We start from the raw sequence: 18,432 nt of genomic DNA, 5'->3' as shown, positions 1-18,432 counted from the left end.
TGTTTGATCACATGATCGTCTTTTTTCTTAGTTAAGTAAGTGTGGTTACCATCCATGAAGACCTGGACAGAGGTGTCTACCTTCAACATTCGACATTGTCCTTGCAGTACAGACTGTCCTTGCAGAATGCTAGTAATGCCACATATTTAGCTGCAGCCGGGGGTGGATTCGCAGGGAAAAGTATTATATAATTAGACTATAATTGTTCTGGCATTGTATAATAAAGAGCCTCACTTTCCCAGTCTGCGGCGAGTGACAGAGTTGCCTGCCTGCCTCTGGGGTGCACGTAGATGCTCTAGATGTCCTTGAGTGCCCTGAGGAGTTGGGGAAGGTCATGGTATGGGTCACCGTCCCCCCATCTGCTGGGCCCAGATCTAGTACAGCCAGGGAGAGTCAAACCATGCACACACACCCCACTTGCCCAATGTAAGGGAAGGAAGTTGGGGATGGCTGACGTGGAACCAGCCAAAAGGGAACAGAAGGAACCGACCCCTTAGTCTTCCTCCGGCCTTCCCCTGTGGAGAACTCTTGCCTTCCTTTCCCCACCACGTGGGCTGCTCTCATGCTGGTTGCTGGTGACTTGGCTCTACCAGCCAAGCTTAAGCTGATGTGGAAGGTAACGGGATCAGTGCCAGGCAAACCCACCCTCCTGGGGCCGCCACCTGCCTGGGTCAAGACCACTCATCAGCTTCACACTGATCTGCATTAAGACCTTGAGTCTTTTCATCATGATGGCTACAGTGGGTCCCACTCCCCCAGCCAGCTCCAGGCAGTGAGAGGTGAGAAGTTATGGGACTGATGTAGTATTAGGTACTCAGAAACTTGCCAAGTTCTGAACCTTGAAAACTTTTCAGTACCCTGGCTCCAAGCAAATTTCATCAGTGCAGTAATCCAAAGCCCCTTCTTTAATCCCTTGTGCTGGCTGGGGAGGTTTATTTCAAACTGCCAGACCTGCCTTCACCTCACTCCCCGTGGACAAGGCACCTTCTGACATCTCACATGCGCCATCATATTTAATGTTGCCTAAGAAAACCCAAGCAGTTATTTAAAACAAAATGAGGGAATTACCTACCAAGGCACTAAGGTGTGTGCTATTCCTTTTTGTTGTAGATAATACACAGTTGAATTAAACCAAACTGAAATCCCTCTTTTTCTAATTCTATTGTGAAAACATCCAAAATAAAAGTACAAAGTCTTCTTATCCTCAATTAAAAACAGTAGAGACTCTCAGGAATAAAAACAACTAATATATGATATTAAAAATCATAAATTGCTTAAGTAAAGGCAATATGGTTTTCTTGAGAAATCCCTATGAAGTTCTCTGAAGCTAATAAATATATGGATACAAAGAAACTAAGGGATTTAACTTACTTCTACTCTCAAAAATCTTTGGCAATATTCCTCGCCAAAGACTGTTAAAATACCTGAATTTCCACTAGCTTGAGACTCTTTTTCAATACTTTCCCTCCTAAGATAGTGACAGTTCATCCCCACACTTTATTCCTCAAAGCTCTCTATCCACCAAAAAGCTACTTCCCTGACCAGGGAACCCCAGAAGAACTTGCCTCTGTGGGTTTATGCCAATCTGTTTTGCTTCCAAAGGACAGAGGATGGCAGAGAAAAATTAAGTTTAAAAAGGGTTTTGGCCCCTTTGAATGCAAATTAAGTAATCAAGATAAGAAGTACAATCAATACCATGAGATGCTATCTCACTTATTTTTCCACTGAGCCTGAAAGCACCGTGACCTTCCAGTGGGCCAGCAAGAGAAGCCATGTCAGGGACCTCTGGCATCTTACAGGTGGAGCCACTGGGGACTGGCCTCACAGGCACGGTAGGATGGGAAGAGCCTCTTCCTTCCCCTGCTTTCTCTCTGCTCAAGGGGGGCGGGCTGAAGAAATCAGGATCCTGAGAACGTGCCAGAGCGGAGCCTGAGCAAAACCAAGCTTGAACTAGGACCTTGATAGTCCAAGACGTCCCAGAAGCAGAACATCCCACCAACCTGAGTTCTAGCAGCAGCCAGACACTCAGACTCCCTTTCCACAAGTGAGCGCCAGAGAGAAACCTGGTCTGAAAGCGCTGTATACCTGTAAAGAGACTTAGAACCTATAAAGGGACTTTGTGCACATCAAGGCCACAAAGAGACCTCCCAAAATTGCTATTGTGGCTATGTAGCAATTATTATGGTTAGCATAATAAATATACCCGCTGGTTTGTCCCTACCCATAACAATCCAAGTAGGAATTTATAAATGTTGAAAGTAGTTAAGTAGAAAGTAATCCTCAAAGGTTATTCTTAATCTCGATCTAATTGTACAAAAATTAAACAGTACTTTTCCTAGGGTATAATTTTAAAACTGCTGTAAATAGTGGAAAATACTGTCCAAAGAAGAAATGCTGCCAGTTTATTTCAGTATACCAAAGGGCTCCCAGTTTAGAATCTGCTGTTTACCAGCTACCATTACCTGTTTAATGGCTTCAAAATCCCTAGGATTCAGCTGGGAACCTATGAACATCAGCCTGATGACAGACAAGTTTTCTACAGAATTTTTAACCTCATGTCCTGTCTCATTTTGCTACGTACCGTAATTTGAACTGTGAGCGAACTTCCCCATGTTCTATTTGAATCAGTTCATTATAGCAAGCAATTATGCTGCTATTCTCCATAAATCTCTGAAAAGAAAGCAAAGATAATACTTAAGAGATACAATCACTTCTTGAAGAGTCAAATGAAGAAACTTAACAGTTTTTCCACCCCAGGTAACTCTGTTACATAAGACAACTAGTAGGTAAGATGAAATGAAATAAAACAGTTGTCAAGATGTTTGAAATGCTCGTTTAAATGTATGAGAAACAACAGAGCACATAATACTGTACGGTTAACTCCCTTTTATAACAAAGGTGGGAAAATCTTCAATACGAATACTCACAGGAAAATAAACACACAAAGGCATAGAACGCCTCCCCAACCCTGTTAACTACTGAATCGCCTTCACTTTATATAGCACTAATAAGTCTTCTAAAACCCAACACAGGACGCATTCCGTGTGTGCTACTCTACAAACGATCTCTTTCGAAGGGAGAGGCCCTTCCTTGCTTCCTTCCTCATCTTTTGAGGGTCTCATGCACTCTCCTCCCTCCTGTCTTACACACACACACACACTCTTTCACACATCTAGCATGGATGGCTTCTCCCTGGGGAACACCTGCAAAGCTCCCTGACTTTCCCTTGCCTCTGGTCCCCACTACTCCAGATGGAAGCTGGGAAGGGCTAAGGAAAGAGAGGAAGCTGTGAGCACACACAGAAGGGAAACACTTTCTCTTTTATTTACAAAACAAAGTTAAACACGGTTCAGTTCAGGTTGAGCTCTTGGATGGGTGTAGATCATCTACAAGCCTATACAGACCTCTGAGCATTGTCAGCCGATGCTTCATAAGATACACAAAAGGATCTGTGATAAAATAAGTTTTGAAAATGTTGGAAGAAACAGGGTTAGACAGGTTTTTTTCGAAGACAGAAAGTTTAAAAGTAAACTTTTGTTGTCTAATTATAAAAGTAATACACATTAATTTTAAAGTGTATAAAATATAGAAAAATATAAATAAAAAATCACTGATAATGTCATAAGCTAGAGATATCATTAATTTTATTATGCCTGTGGGTGTGCATGTGTTAATATGCATATTTAGACACACTCATGTTTATTGTATATATATAATCATGCTATATGTTCATTCTCACATCTAAGTAATAATTTTTTATAATATTTTATTTTTCTTTAGTTGTGCTAAGAAGTTCCATTAGTGAAATACAGTGGTACACTACTTCCAGCAGTGAAGAACAGCTTTCTATAGGTGATGGAGTAGTTCGTTTGCATATAACTGGCACTTAGTGTTTTGTAGACTAAAGGTAATCGAAGATTCTACTGCTTTATCTTTTGGGGATTTTCCAGACTGTAGGTAACCCATATCTCTGAAATAATTTGATGAATCAAGAGCAGTGGTCTTCAAACTTCACCATGCTAAGAATCAACTGGGCGTTCAGTTAAAAACACAGATTCCTGGGCCCTGCTTCCAGAAATTTAGGTAGGTTTCTTTAGCATAGGACCTCTCAGGGCATTCGATGTCTCACGTGCAATGTCGCTACTGCGCACTGTGGATCTCAGGGGTGGGAGGAGGAGGAACAGAGTCTTTACTGATTTCCCGAAGTTATTTGACCACAGAAGCCTTTTTTCATGGAACACCTATTAAGAGCTTTTGGAGCTCTAGTGTTCCATGGGGCAGCTTGGGAAATACTACTTTAGTGGACCCAACATGGAATTTGGAGTAAAACATCATGCATTTGCATCTCGACTTTGCTATGAGTATGGGCCCTGGCGAGCTATTTAGTCATCTTAAGCCCATTTCCTCCTCTGCAAAAATGGAGAAAATATCCATTCTCTCACACATACATGAGGATTAAGTAAATCACCTAGAATGGAGCCAGAAAAATAATACGTCTTAGCTCTCCACTTCCTCCTCCACAGGAAGCCTCTCAGGGAGGAGCTGGGTCTGACCGTCAGATCCTGGGCATGCCTAGCACATCGCGCTGCACATAGGAAGTGCTCCACGAACACTTGCTGAATCAAATAAGCATCATTTCAAATAGAAGAAGGGGCACACAAAGGTTGACATAAAAACAGCTGCAATCGCCCTCTGCTAAGATGCTGGTTCCTGACAGGCTCAGAGGGAACTGAGCATCACGCAGTCGGCCACTCACTCACAGCTCCAGAGGCTCCAAGGGGAGTTGTTGTGGAATATTTGATGGCACAATTTGTTCCTGGATCGCCACTCAGGGGCCCATACACTGAAGCACTGGCCAATTAGCTAGCAACACAGGGCTGAGTTTCAGCAGATGATTTAATACAATCAAAACAACTCGGAGATGGGAAACGACCTCATGAAAGGCAAGAACAGCTGGCAGATTTGGAAGGGTGCTTGGGTAGAGAGTTGCCAAAGACAAGATTTTGCCCAAAAAAGGAGACCAACCACCTGGAGAGCAGCCTCAGATGATCTTGTGCCACGGTAACCCAGGAGGGAAAGCCTTTGTAGGTGCAGTGTGCTTCCCTCAGAAAGAGCCGGAACTATCTGGGGGCACTTTGACCTGGCTGGCAAAGGCCTTGATCAGAGCCAGCACTAAAGAACACCAGGTGGTCCCTGACATGTACTGTGTTTCATGCTTCCACCAAGGGTTTTGTTCACTGCGGCTGACTGCAAAAAAGCAGCACCATGTCCAGACAGAGTGCAATGAAACCTCTAGAGTAACAAGGACAGGTTACAAAGCACATACAAAGAAAACAATGGAACTTTCCTTCCTAAGTTTACTTAATAGTGTTTGCACCCAAAGAAGGCCAACTGTTTCTTGTGAGTAGTTGTGCAATCTCAGACCTCCAGACAAGACACTAATACTCCAAATGACAGTCTCTATACCAGTCAGAGGTAGGATCACTGAACTAAAAGCTGAATCCAGAAGGACACTCAACAGCACCTACGTGGGTCCTCATCAACATAACTTACAGTGTGTCACTGCTGTTCTCCAGGAATGAGTCCCCAGGTAACGAGGAGAACCTACGTCCTCCCACTCCGAGAGGTCCTACCACAGATGTGAAGGACGAGGATGGGCTGGGGTGCAGTGGGCAGTCAACATTAAACAGAAGATCTACAAAACCCGTGAAGAATTGTAGGTTATTTCTCAGAAAATCAGTCAGTAAAGAAAAGAAGTCTTAGCCACGTGGCTTCTTTGACAATTTTCCCTTTGCAACTTCCCATCCCAAAACTCAGAAGCATTGTCTTCTGCATTCTCATTAAGATACAGCACATAAGAACAGCATTCAGAACCAAATACCAGCCTTTGAGAGATGCAATGATGGACAAGATGAAAGTGTTCAGGGAGTGAGTAATATTGCTAACTAGAAACATTTCATTACACATGTGAACCACTCTGCTACCGTGACTATTTTATACAGCACTGCTACTGCCATGCTGAAATAGACCAAAGCACAAGACAACAGCGTCACAGAGGCCAATTTTGCTTCTCTGTGCTCTACAACACACCCAAAGGAATTTTCATAATTCACAAGGCTCAGGCAGTATCCTACTTTTGAAGGAAAGGAATGCGTCACACCATCTTTTTGAGATGCAGATTACTCTTGTCAAAAAACCTTGAGATACTAGCCAAGCCTAGTTATTTAGTTTGTTGGTAAGTCTCCTTGGAGTAATCAGTCTTAACAAGTTGAACATCAGTGTTATTCATGTAGTTGTCACTCAAAGAATTTTCGTTGGCTGACACATACGGTTTAAATCAGGAGTTCACAGGATGCTATAGCCATCACGGGCCTGTCCCAGGACATGAGCTCCTGCTAGGCCCTGTGAACACAGCATCCTGTTGCTTATTTGGTGGACTTATTTATATATAATGACACACACATACACACACACACACACACACACACGTGCACGCACACACTCACACTGAATCTAACCGACTGGACTGATTTAAGTGAGATTACTTTGGAACTACAGAATTTTGACCTGATATAATAAGATGTGTTTCTACATCATTACTTATCTGTAGCTAAGATATACAAAGTTATGAGAGAAAAAGGAAAAAAATTTGACTAGCAGTTATTCCTAACTATCCCTTGAGAACAGCTCCTTCCTTTCCCTCACAGTCCCGGGGCTTAATTCCCTTAACAGTGACCTGCGGGTGTTCGACGTTGCTGTCACGGGAGCATCAAGGGTAAGACGCTTGCCTGAGGGAGGTGCTGGTTCATCTGGTACGTACCCTGTTGAAGCCCGCGTGCAGAAGAGGGAGGACTGAGGCCTCTTCATGGTCACCTGATCTGCAGCAAAGCAGAAAATGTGGTCACTCAGCAGATACAAACCAGGATTCCTCACACCGGAACACGGAGAGAGAGCAATGAAGCTGACACAGTGTTGGCTCTAAGAGTGGCCTACTGACCAGCACGTGCCCACAGGTACACCTGCCTTCAAGGACCTAGACTCCCACATCTGCCTTCCAGATGCAAAAAGAACAACAGTAGAGAAAACTCCAGCAGTGTGCCTGAAAGCCTCACCCCAGGTACACATGAGTGGCCCTCACCAACTCTGCACTGCCTTGGGAGTTGGAGGAAATGAAAGGGAGCAGTCCCATAAAGGGACCAGGTAGGTGCAATGCTCAACCCAGAGACCGCTGCCCTCTTTGCTGTCCCCAAAGCTTCTGGAAGCCTGACTCCCACCCGGAGACCTAGCTGGGTCCAACTCTCCACGTGAGAAAGAAAACTGTCATAGCATCCCATGGCCAAATGGGAAAGAAATGTCATCAGGGATGCAAAGTCAGAGGGGAGGAGGAGAAAAAACTGATTATTGCCACTCATTTCACAGGCAAGTTTCCTATACTGAGCCTCCAGGTGGGTTTCAGAACTTCGGCTTGAGTAGGAGGTCAGCTTATCGCGAAGATATGCCGTAGCCGTGCTGCCACCGTCAGACAACGGTGTCCCTGACACAGCCAGTAAGTAGGATGGAGTGCAGACCTCAGAAAATAGGGAGGAAAAATGGAATAAAAGGGATGGGTGCAGGAGCAGATAGAGAACAGAAAGAGAAGCCCCAGGGCTTATGTGTGGCATTACCTGTAGCTGATTCCTGCCCTACAGGGAACAGCTGTCTTCCCCATTCCCCTTTTCTCCTCGGGAACTCAGGGTTCTACCTTCTCTAAAGGATAAATCAAGAGGGGCACAAAAGGTTCCAAAAGTATCAATAATGTTCTATTTCATAAGCTGAGTGGCACAAACTCAGCATTCATTTTATTATTACTCTCTCTATATATGAAATATTTTAATGAAAAATAATAAGCCACAGCAAACCGTTACTTGTCAAGTGCTAGTAAACATAGTTTACTGTAAACTACTTTTGCTGTATGAGTAGGGAAAAAAGAGTGCTTCTTTTTTTGGGTCCATGGAATAAGCCAGGCTTGGGGGAAATGCTGTGTGGCCTAGTAGACTTCTGGTGTCTACGTCCCAGACTCAAAGAGCCTGTGAAGATCTCACGGTCCCAGAAGATAAAGTATAAGAGGGCTGAAGAAGGCTGACTGCACATCTCGGTCCCCCTCACTCATTCCCCTTGAGATCCCATTCCCGCCAGGATGGCGAGGTGGTCAAGAACCCACAGGGACAGTTTCTTTACTTTCCTTGGCCCACAGCCCACAGCAGGTATCAAAGTGAAGGGACACAGCTCCTAACAAGAGACTCAAGGAGTAACAGGTAAGGAAGAGTCTTTGGTTAGGGCAAGACTGTGAAGCCAGGATTTCCCACTGTACCAGTATGACTTTGGAATGGAGTAGTTCAAGTCTCCCCTTGGCCAGGCTTGCCTAGGGGAGACCTAAACTCTGTCTGAGTTGCTGGCTTATCAGCTCCTTCATTGCAGAATCTGTGCCAATCACCACAATGGGGCAAAGTCTAGTAGCTCTTAGGCTCCAAGTAAGGTCTTATTCTCTCCAAAGCCACTGGAGAGAATCCAAAGGACGGCCATTAAGTGACTACAACACGTTTTGATACTTGCAAAGATTCCAACCATTGTAGCTTATACAAACAACTTCTTTCTTTCTAGGTCTTTCATCCTAAGTGCTGGCCATTTCAGACAATAAACCCAGCAGAGGAGTTTCTCATCCCATAGTCTTGTACCTACAGTTCAATTTCTCTTTTTTGCCTTCCAACACTCGCACACATCCTCTGTCCCACTTCTGGCCACGTAAAAGTCCCAACACCCACTGCACAGTCCTTTTCTTGCAGTGGATTTAGTGCCTCTTTGTTCTCATGCTACAATTTGTTTCTTCTTAAGTGAAAAGCAAGCATTCTCCCATCTCTTTTCCTCAAAGAAAAAAGATAAGCTGGAACAATGTTCTCTCCAGACCTCCTCCTCCCCCAGATTTTCTATTCATTTCTAGCATATCACGAGTAACCATTTTTTCCTGAGGTGTATGAGTATGTGCTAACAGCAATTAGATAGGATAGAGAGAAAAACCTAAATATTCCCAGAAACTTGCAAAACAAAGAAAACCCCCAAGGCAAGATCTACGGTTGGTATTGTAGGGCCAAAGGCATGCCCGTGGCTTTGTGAGCTCAAAGACTGGATTACATCAGACAAATGTTTCAGAATGAACAGTTCTGCTTCCAGCTGGGGATGGGAGGTCAGCTTACGCTTGTGAAACCACCGCAAGGATCACCGTGTGCTCTGAGGGGTTTGTGGCCCGGATCGACCTGCAATGAGAAGGCTCCACGTCAAACCAGGTGATCTGGGCATTGTTCCTTAAACAAATGTGGAACTTCTTCACATTGAAAATGGCACAAAATCAAATCTTCCTCTAAAGAAAAGGTCTGAAAACCCACGGAAGACAACAAAGAAAGATGCCCTTGTGGATTAGGACAATCTCTTCATTTTTCCCAGGCAGTTATCCAATAGGTCAGACCTGCCAATTTTCCACTTCAAAAACTGGCAAATTCCACATAAATTCCATGTTTCCTGATTGAAATGATTGAAATTCCACTCTGCAAAAAAACTGGCAGTCCTACAATTCTCCAGTTATCAGTTTGTACTTGGGGAGCTAATTGGGCTGGACTTTTTTTTTTCTCTTAAAGTAGGAAACAGTTCAGAAAGCTGACCTTATAATAAAAATTAAAGCACTCACTGGCAGCTGTGTATACAGATGCAGGTTAAAGCTTATTAAAAATGGTGCCAAGAGCCACCCCAAATTTTTGGTTGTACTGTTGTTCATGCTCACATATACTTTAAACAACTGGGTCATTGACAAGAGCTGAGAAACAATGCAATATAGCAATTGTCACTGTAATGATAGTTGTTGTGCTGTGACCACCTGTATGTAGTTAGTTTATTCCCTAGGAATTTAACAGGGTTAAAATATATAAGGATGTAGAATTTTGAGGTCCCTGAGTCTTCTTAGAAAATGTGCCATGTATGCTGTGGCTCAGATCTGGATTCTCCTGGCCAGGGGTCATGAATTGGATGAACTTTTAATAAAGGGCCACATACTGGAATCAGCACAAATAAGCATGCTTGTTTTGACCCATCTCCCTGGTCTGGCCTCTGCTTATCTTGAGATCCCTAGGAAGGGGACCGTCATCTCCAAGAACAGAAGGCTCAAGGCTGCTCCTGAGTAATTTGTAAAACAACACGTGTTTATCTTTCTAGCTATTGGCCTTTTGCTCCTCTCCATTTGAATGTGTTTGCTCTCCTCTGGGGACAGCCACCTCATGTTTCTTTATCCTCTTCAACTCCAAAGTTTCCTGACCTTTCTCAGAAAATGCCCCTTCCTCATTTCCTATTCCTTGAGACCTCACTCTGTGTGTGTGGAAGGCTCAAGAAGATGACCAGCTGCTGTCTTCCTGAGAAGAGAAGATTCCCCTTGTGGATGAATGGTATCTGGACGAGCTCCTCTGGAGAGAATGCCTGAACTCACCCACTTTGGGCAAGAGGACCAAGTCAATACCTCTCCAGTACCGCCACAGACTACCGCCCACTCGGCCACCCCACAGACAGGCCTGGAAGGTGAAGCTACACTTATTTTCTACTTAGGAGCCTACTGAATCCTCAGCAGAAATCCCAGTTAGCACCTAGTGAAAAAAATGCAGTGTTTCAGAGGCCTGCTCTAGTCTCTAGGGAGACACTAAGTGCTTCTCACCTTCACTCCAGTGGGGTGTCGCGGGGACACTGCTGGGCTCCATTCTAAGGGGCGGGCCTTGGGCAAGAGGCTCAAACACTGTTCTAAACATAACTGGGCTGGAGCACACACTCACATGGCTTCTTTTGGGATGGGCTTCCCTCTTTTGGGTTGCTTCCTGCTGCTTACCTCTTTGCTCTCATCCTTCCAAAGGAACTGGTGTGGTCAGAGGGACCTGGACCTCTTCCTGGTTGAGTGGACTAAGGGGGACCCTGGGATGACGGGGCAGGGACCCAAGGGAGCATGTTAAGCTAAGGCCCAGTCTAGCTCAAAACCAAGGATCTTGGGTCATAGATGACAACAAAGAACATGCATCTGCCAGGAGTGTGTCCCTCACTTATCCTCAGGAACAGTGCTGGCTGTCAAGCATTCAGGAATCTGGCCACTTTCAACAGGACCAGTAACAGTCAGTCAACACACTACCAGGTATGTAACCTGGCTTCTCAACTGCACAGATCCCCCCATTGTTTTTCTGTGCAGCTGAGACTGAAGTACATTTATGAGGAGATAAAACTACATTTCTTTATATTCAAGGAAGATTGTAAAGTTTATCTGCTAAATTGGGCCTTTGCCTGAATCAAAAGAATTCTTCCTATTAATTCTTTCTATTCACCCCTGAATCTCATCTTAAATTAGTCTATGTATGCACAAAAGACTGTGGTATTTCTACTACAAAATCATGTAAGAAAAGTCAAAACCAAGAAAAAGTAGACATACTTAGTTGAAAAAGATCCGATTCTACCCTGAAGATCATTTAAAAAGAAAATATATTTCTTAATAGCAAAAATACCAAATATTTTATAATACATTTATTAATACATATAATTAAATAGTAAAATATTTCTATGCAGGAAGATTATTGAGACCAGTAAGACATTTTAAAATAGATTCCTTAAGAAAAATTCTTTGGGAAACTGAAAATGGCCAAAGAATACCAAGGAAATACCTATGACAAGAAACTTCTCTTAATCCACTCATTTCTTGTCAGGGTACCAAAGGTTCTAAGAAGCCATTTTGCTACCTTTCATTTCACTTATTAATATTCCAGAAAATTCCAGCTCCATAGGTTATTGGAGTCTGTCCTGGCCTAGCATTTAATTAGTGCTCTCTTCCCGTCTAGCTTCAAAGCCTTCCACTTCTGCTAAATGGATCAGCTCATCCAGAGCTAACTGATGACTGCATTTATTTATGAACAGGCTGCATCGCCTCCCCAGAGCACAAGCATTTCTGTAAACAAGTGCAGGGTCTGGATCACTGGAAGATTTTCCGCTGCTGCAAAGTGGCTGCCTTCGCTCCCTGACTGCTGTAGGATCCACCCATCTGTGTCAGGCAGGGAAAAATCTGTATTTCACACATTTCTGATGTTCATTTTGAGACAGAATAATTAAGATTAAAATAGCTGGTTTAAATCAAAACCATATCTGTGCAATAAGAACTGTGTGAATTTTAATGTTTTTTGTGAAATATGAGCAATACTCAGGAGAAAAAACACCCTGAAGTATTCAGTGAGGCCAGCTCACACCTCTAAATGTGCCGGGACTCAAACGTGGAAAAATAGATAAGGTGAGATAAGTCCAGAGAGGGAGCTAGAGCTTCCATCATAGAAGTCTGTATGTACTGCTTAGAAACATTGAAACAGATTTTAGACATATTTGGGAAGGAATTGAAGTCATCCATAAATGAAGTTCATATTAAGCTAAGTGGAAATTTACTAATCACATTAAATTAAGGAAGGTACCTGCACACCGCTTCTGCATCAAAGTTTCGAGTCTGTCGATGATCGATGACAATAATCTCATGATGTTTATCTAGAAAGCATTCAAGGGCTGACTCCGGGGTCCGAGCAATGTTGCACCTATAACCGGCTCTGTCACAGGCCCACCAGAAGCCATCACTCTGACTATCCTCCTTTGCAAAGATCAGCAAAACCTGGAACACACAGAAAAAAGCATTTTTATAGACATCATCCTCAGAGACCGTATTAAAAATAGGCCTACAGTATACGGGTGAAAAACGCAGCCTCTGGAGGGAGGCCACCTGGGTTCAAATCCCAGCTCCTCCAACTGGTTCCAGTGGGTCTTTGAACAAGGTATTTCATCTCTTTGGTGGATGGTTTCTCTGCTGTCAGATGTGACCAGAACTGTGCCATGTAAGCTATAGCTGCGAGACTGGAAGGAGTGAGCACAGCAACAGTGCTCAATCACCCTGGTATAGGCTGTCAATCATTTTTAGTTTCCTAACTAGCTTTGTTTTTAAAGAGATTCGGCAGTAACATCATTAAAAGAATAATTAGCACAGGTGAGACTCCGGTTCACATACACACACACTTGGTTCCCGTGCAGGTGGTGTCTGCCTCACGGGCCCTGGAGGCCGCTCCTCTGACCTGAGCACTAAAATCCCTATAAAGACAGAGGAAAGGAAAAGAACTCAAAAACTAGTTCTAACACCCAACCCTTGCCGGAATGTGGAAAGAATGATCATGAAATGTGAAGGTGATGGAGCTAAATTGAGGAAAATTTGCCTCTTTTGTCCTCATTGAAAAGTGCAGCCCCACCCACTGGAAAGAGGGCAGCAGCTCTTTGCACCCTGATCCCCTCATCAAGCCCAGGCCACGGTTACCCAGACTCTCAGGCTGCCGGAAAGCCAGAGACGGATGGCCTCACCACACCTGAATTGACTTGTTCATGGTCTCCTCCCCACCCAAACTGAGCTGCAGGAGAGCAGGACCCACCTGCTCCTCCCTGCTATCCCCGTGCCCTGCACCAGGCTGGCACTTAGTAGCTGCTGAGGAAATACTTGAGTGAAAGGATAACTACTTGTAGGGTTTTCTAGAAAATGCAAGAGGGCTTTGCTGTTAACAGGAGTAAGACTACCTCACAGCAATAGGTCTAATAAGAAAATATATCATCTCAAGATATTGATAAGGCATTTAATATTCTTCAGTGTCCACTTCTGTTTGAAACAATGAGCATAGTTTCTCAACACAAAGAGCCTTTAAGCCAATAGTCAGAATCATTCTTTGTGATGAGATACCAAACGTGTTTCATTAAAATCAGGAACAAGACAAACTGTCCAACCCTTATTACTACATTTTAGAAAAGTTTTATTAATCGAAAATTGGAAATATATAGAAAAGTAGAAACAATAGTACAGTGAACCTCATGAACCCATCACCTGGCTTCAGCAATAACCAGCTCCTGGCCAATCTGGTTTCATCTCCATCCCCACCCGCCTCCCGGGCTCTTGAATTAGTTTGTGGCAAATCCCAGATATCATATCATTTCAACCATACGCATCTGTTAAAGGCTCTTTTCTAAAAAAACAAAAACAATACCATTTCATACCTAAACCTCCCCAATAATCCCTTGACATCATTAAACATCTGAATGCATCATGTCATTTGTTTTACACTGTTTGAATCACTTCCTGTTTTCTCAAATGCCATGTTTCCAGAAGAGAAATATGTTTTTCAAAGAGAAATAATATATTTTTCAGCATGATTCACATTCTCTTCTTAGCATGTGGCTTGAAATCACATGCTAGTAACACATGAGGCAGTCACAGTTAGTAAGGGCTCCCTCTGGGCCAGGGTCTGCCACTCCTCAGCCCAGGGTACTCCTAAAAATCTTCAGCCACAGAGCTACTTCTAGGAAGAAATGGGAAGTGGCTCTTCCAAAAGAAGTGAAGGGCACAGCCTTGTGGGTTTTGATAGTGAAAAGAAAGCCTTCAAACGAAACTATTAACAAGGGAGCTACAATGAAAAAAGTCAGGTGGAATAAATTGGTTTGTGCAAAAAGTCAATAGCCCCTTACTTGGTGTAACTGTGATATTAACATGAGAAACTCAATGTGCAGGGCCTACAGTCAGAAGAGGTTACAGAACTTCTGGTCTCTCATCTGTGTGGCTGAATTATAGATTGCTAAACAAGAATCTCAACACTTTATATTTCCTTCATACTATTATGCTTCAATATTTGACCAATACAATAAGAACACAACTGTATTCTCATGTTAGACATTGCTACAGATATTAATCTCATACGCCCTAGGTGTCCTTAGAAGACTGGTGTGTTCTACTTTTGGAAAAATAATAAGTGTTATTATTCAACAAATATTTCCTGGGCACCTATGTGCCAGACACTGTTGTAAATTGCTTAGAGTTCACTGATGAACAAAATAAAGACCCCATGCGTTGCAGTGGTGGAGGGACAAACAAGAAACAACAGGCATAATAAACGGCAAATGACACGGGATGTTAAAGTGATAAGTGCCGTGTCAAACAGGAGGGCAGGGTCTAGGGGATCAGGAGTGGGTGCTGGGAGCAGCACTAAGTAGGGTGGTTAGGGTGGGCCTCACTGAGAAAGTGACATATGAGGAAAGAGTAAAGTAAGCCAAGGTGACATTTGAAGGAAAAGCATTCCAAGCAGAGGGAGCAGTTCCACTGGCCCTACAGTGGGATGCATGCCTGATGTGTTCAAGGAACCGCAAGGAAGCCAGTGCGACAGAGGGGAGAGGAGCGGGTGGGAGAGGAAGTCAGTTTCACAGCAGAGGGCTAGATCACAGGAAGGCCTTGTAGGCCATCTTAAGAATTTAGAACAAAAAACTGGATTTCACATGGAAACTCACAAAACTGACTGAAAGTGGGGAATTTTATTAATCATGCCTTTTTTATTTTCTGACACTTTGACATATGTGGCCTTGCTGACCCCGGAGAGACACTCCTCTGAGGGTTAGCCGATTCCTAGAGACAGCAAACGACTTGCCTAGGAACACACCTTTCATACGCAAACCAATCCAGAGCCCACACCCCTACCACCTCTTTTATCAGGCTCTCACACTCTGGACCACTATCTACCTTCCCCAATCACTCCAGGGCCAGGTCCGAGACAACTAGGGACAATCTGTGTCCCAGACTCCCCTGATTAGGTTCAAACTAGGAAAACCTGCTTACTCTGCCTCACTTATTCCTTCCTGGGGGAATCACGATAAAGGCTCTGGCCCACGTTTTCCCCTCTCTCCCAGCTTCCCCACCAGCCCTGGTGCTCCCCTGTGTGGCCCTGCATGGCGTGGCGGGCCTGTCCTCTTGGGAACTGTGAGCAACACTGTCTTTTCAAGGGCAGTTGTCTCCTGATCTGTTGGGCTCACCACAACTGAGTAAAATCTACATTTTGAAACAGGAGTATTTATATTATAACAACACTCACTAGAGAATTTCTTTAGATACTCTTTAAAATTCTTTCCATTGATAAAAAAATTAATTCAGACAGACTACTTTTCAATAATTCAACTCCTAAGCAAAGTGAAAATCAAAAAACAAACATTTTATAGTAAACCACTGTAGTAATCACCTTTCTATGGTGTCCAGCTACCTCTGGAAAATTTTACCTTCTCTAGGAAAGTGGTGGACCCATATAACCTGGGTTGAATGCTCTGTCCTTATCTCCCAGGCCACAGCTGAGCTAAGGATATTCTGTTTCCAGGAATTTGGAATTTGAACAGAGAGAAACAGAGGCTGGGAATTGGGATCCAGGCTCACTAGTGGTAGAGATATCAAAAGAAGGACCTTAAACTCCTGCTCTTAAAGTACCCAGACAGCTCACTGCCACCCTCTCCAAGCTACGGCTTTTCAATTCTTCCTTGGATTCTGCAAAACCAACACACTATCTTTCTAATATATTTCTTACTCAGTTACTTTTTTGTATAAGGCAGCTGTTACCCATAACCAAAGACAAAAGCCAAAAAAACTTAAGCAACACAGTCCTTCTTCAGCTTTAATATTCAATTTATCAATATTTATAGTATCTTTGTTAGACGCGGCCATCTGTAAATATTTATTAACTATTCACTGAAGCAAATCCCATAAAATGTGAAATATAGTTTAAAAAGTCACTAGTGAAGGCTAAAACTGAACTTGACTTGTAAAGAATAAAAGTAAACTTTTACTTGCTCTAAATAATATGTGGATCACTCATTCAAAGAGTATTTATTGCTGACCTATCATGCAAGATTGAGTTAAGAACTGGGAGTAAAAAGCTGACAGAGACAGCCATAGTCCAGTCTCTGCCTCTAGGACCCACGCAGGGCAGAGTCAGGTAGGCAGATAAGTACAAGAAATGCACTAATGAGTGGTGACCACAGACAGAGCTTGGACGTGGCATCCAGGACAAGAATCTAGGCACAGGAGAACAGGCAGAAGGAAGTAGTTTTGTTGTATCAAACACCATACTGTTATAAACACAGCAAAAGAACAGAAGATAAAGAGCTGATCTGGGGTGAAGCATGGGGCAATGAGGAAACGTGTTCTTTCTGGGGCCGATCTTGGCCAACTTGGGTTCTGTCCAGGATCAGAACACAAATATAGGCAGTCCTCACTTTGCATGGTAGTGCCAGACCACAAAAATGACCAAGCAAAACGACCTTATTAAATGATGGCAAAAATAATGGTTCTATGACCTTTAGAAATTTTTGTCAAAACATTAAAAATTTTTGCTGTTGGTTATAAGTGTATAGGGAAATGAAAAAATGTAAGACATTTATTCAGTACACTGTAATTTAAAACATTAGAAACATTGAGAATAAAAATGTTCTTTTCCATAAAACTTATAAGAGTAGTTTGAACAGTACTTGCCTTCTTCTAGTTGTATAAATTATGATACAGAGTGGGCATCTTTTCTATGCCTTGGCAAATTATCATTCTCAAGTTTGGATCAGCTTCCAACATTTTATCCTCTGAACTTTCAATGTCATGAAATATCCCCAGAGTCCTTTAATTAACATCAAGTTTTTTGCTGGCAGCACTACCTGTGACATCTTCATGTTTTTCATCACAACCCCTTTCCTCATCTATGTCAATAAACTTGCATTCACTAGCTTCCTCTGGCTACCTATCTAGAATCTCACCGGTAGCAATGTCCACATTCCCACCGTCAGCTATTTCTCCTCTAACTCCATTTACATTTGATATTTCACCTCGAGCATGATCACTTTCTATTTCTTTGCTGCACTTTGTTCTTTGTTGGTTAATTCCCTCTTTCAGTCATCTATTTTTGTGTAATATCCTGTGGGTTATCATGGAGAGACAAGGTGGAAACACAACTACACACTTTTCTGTCTGTGTTTGAACTGAATAACAAGCAGAGATCAGAGACTTTCAAAACAGTGACGTGACTGGTCACTGATCATGCTGCACATTTGTTATTTACACAATGATTTGTGGACCAAAGGACTAGCAGCAAAGTTTGTACTTTATGCAATTATTCACAGTTAAAACACTGATGTAACTACAATCTGAAACATGTTGTTGGGGAGTCTGGTATTATTTAACTAAACCCTAAAATCTGTGCACACTGGAACTGTGCAAAGTGAAGGCTACCTGTACTTTTTCAAATATAACTATGAAGACCTCAAACTGCCATGCATGGCCTCCCCCTACTTCCAGGGAGAACTCTACCTAAACTTTGTGGTTCTGAAAAAGTTTAATTCATCTTTCAACCCAAGCTAGAATGATGAAGTAATGACTGGCCCAGGGCAAGGCTGAGAGAATGCAGTGGATGGGTCTGGTGTGAGGGGCTGCAGAGGGGTAGCACACAGACTGCAGGTGATGTGTGGGGTCCCAGTGGCAACGACATGAACAGTAGCCATGACTCTCAGGAGTTCTCACAGAGG

General features: G+C 43.1%; 1 protein-coding gene across 7 annotated transcripts in view; it reads right to left on the bottom strand.

Moving 5' to 3' along the window:
- PDE8B (phosphodiesterase 8B) overlaps nucleotides 1-18,432 on the bottom strand; it is a 203,781-nt gene that overhangs the window by 83,343 nt on the left and 102,006 nt on the right. For all 7 annotated transcript variants that reach the window (XM_058566465.1, XM_058566640.1, XM_058566553.1 and 4 more), the window contains exons 3-6: nucleotides 12,507-12,697; nucleotides 9,231-9,290; nucleotides 6,821-6,878; nucleotides 2,582-2,670 (exon numbers count right to left, since the gene is read on the bottom strand). In XM_058566465.1, the coding sequence (XP_058422448.1) occupies nucleotides 2,582-2,670; nucleotides 6,821-6,878; nucleotides 9,231-9,290; nucleotides 12,507-12,697 (398 nt within the window). The remainder of the gene's footprint in view (nucleotides 1-2,581; nucleotides 2,671-6,820; nucleotides 6,879-9,230; nucleotides 9,291-12,506; nucleotides 12,698-18,432) is intronic.

This window comes from Diceros bicornis, chromosome 1 (assembly GCF_020826845.1).
Source record: "Diceros bicornis minor isolate mBicDic1 chromosome 1, mDicBic1.mat.cur, whole genome shotgun sequence".
Classification (NCBI taxonomy): Eukaryota; Metazoa; Chordata; class Mammalia; order Perissodactyla; family Rhinocerotidae; genus Diceros; species Diceros bicornis.
The sequence above is the reverse complement of the archived record's forward strand: the minus strand, read 5'-3'. Positions and strand labels throughout refer to the sequence as shown.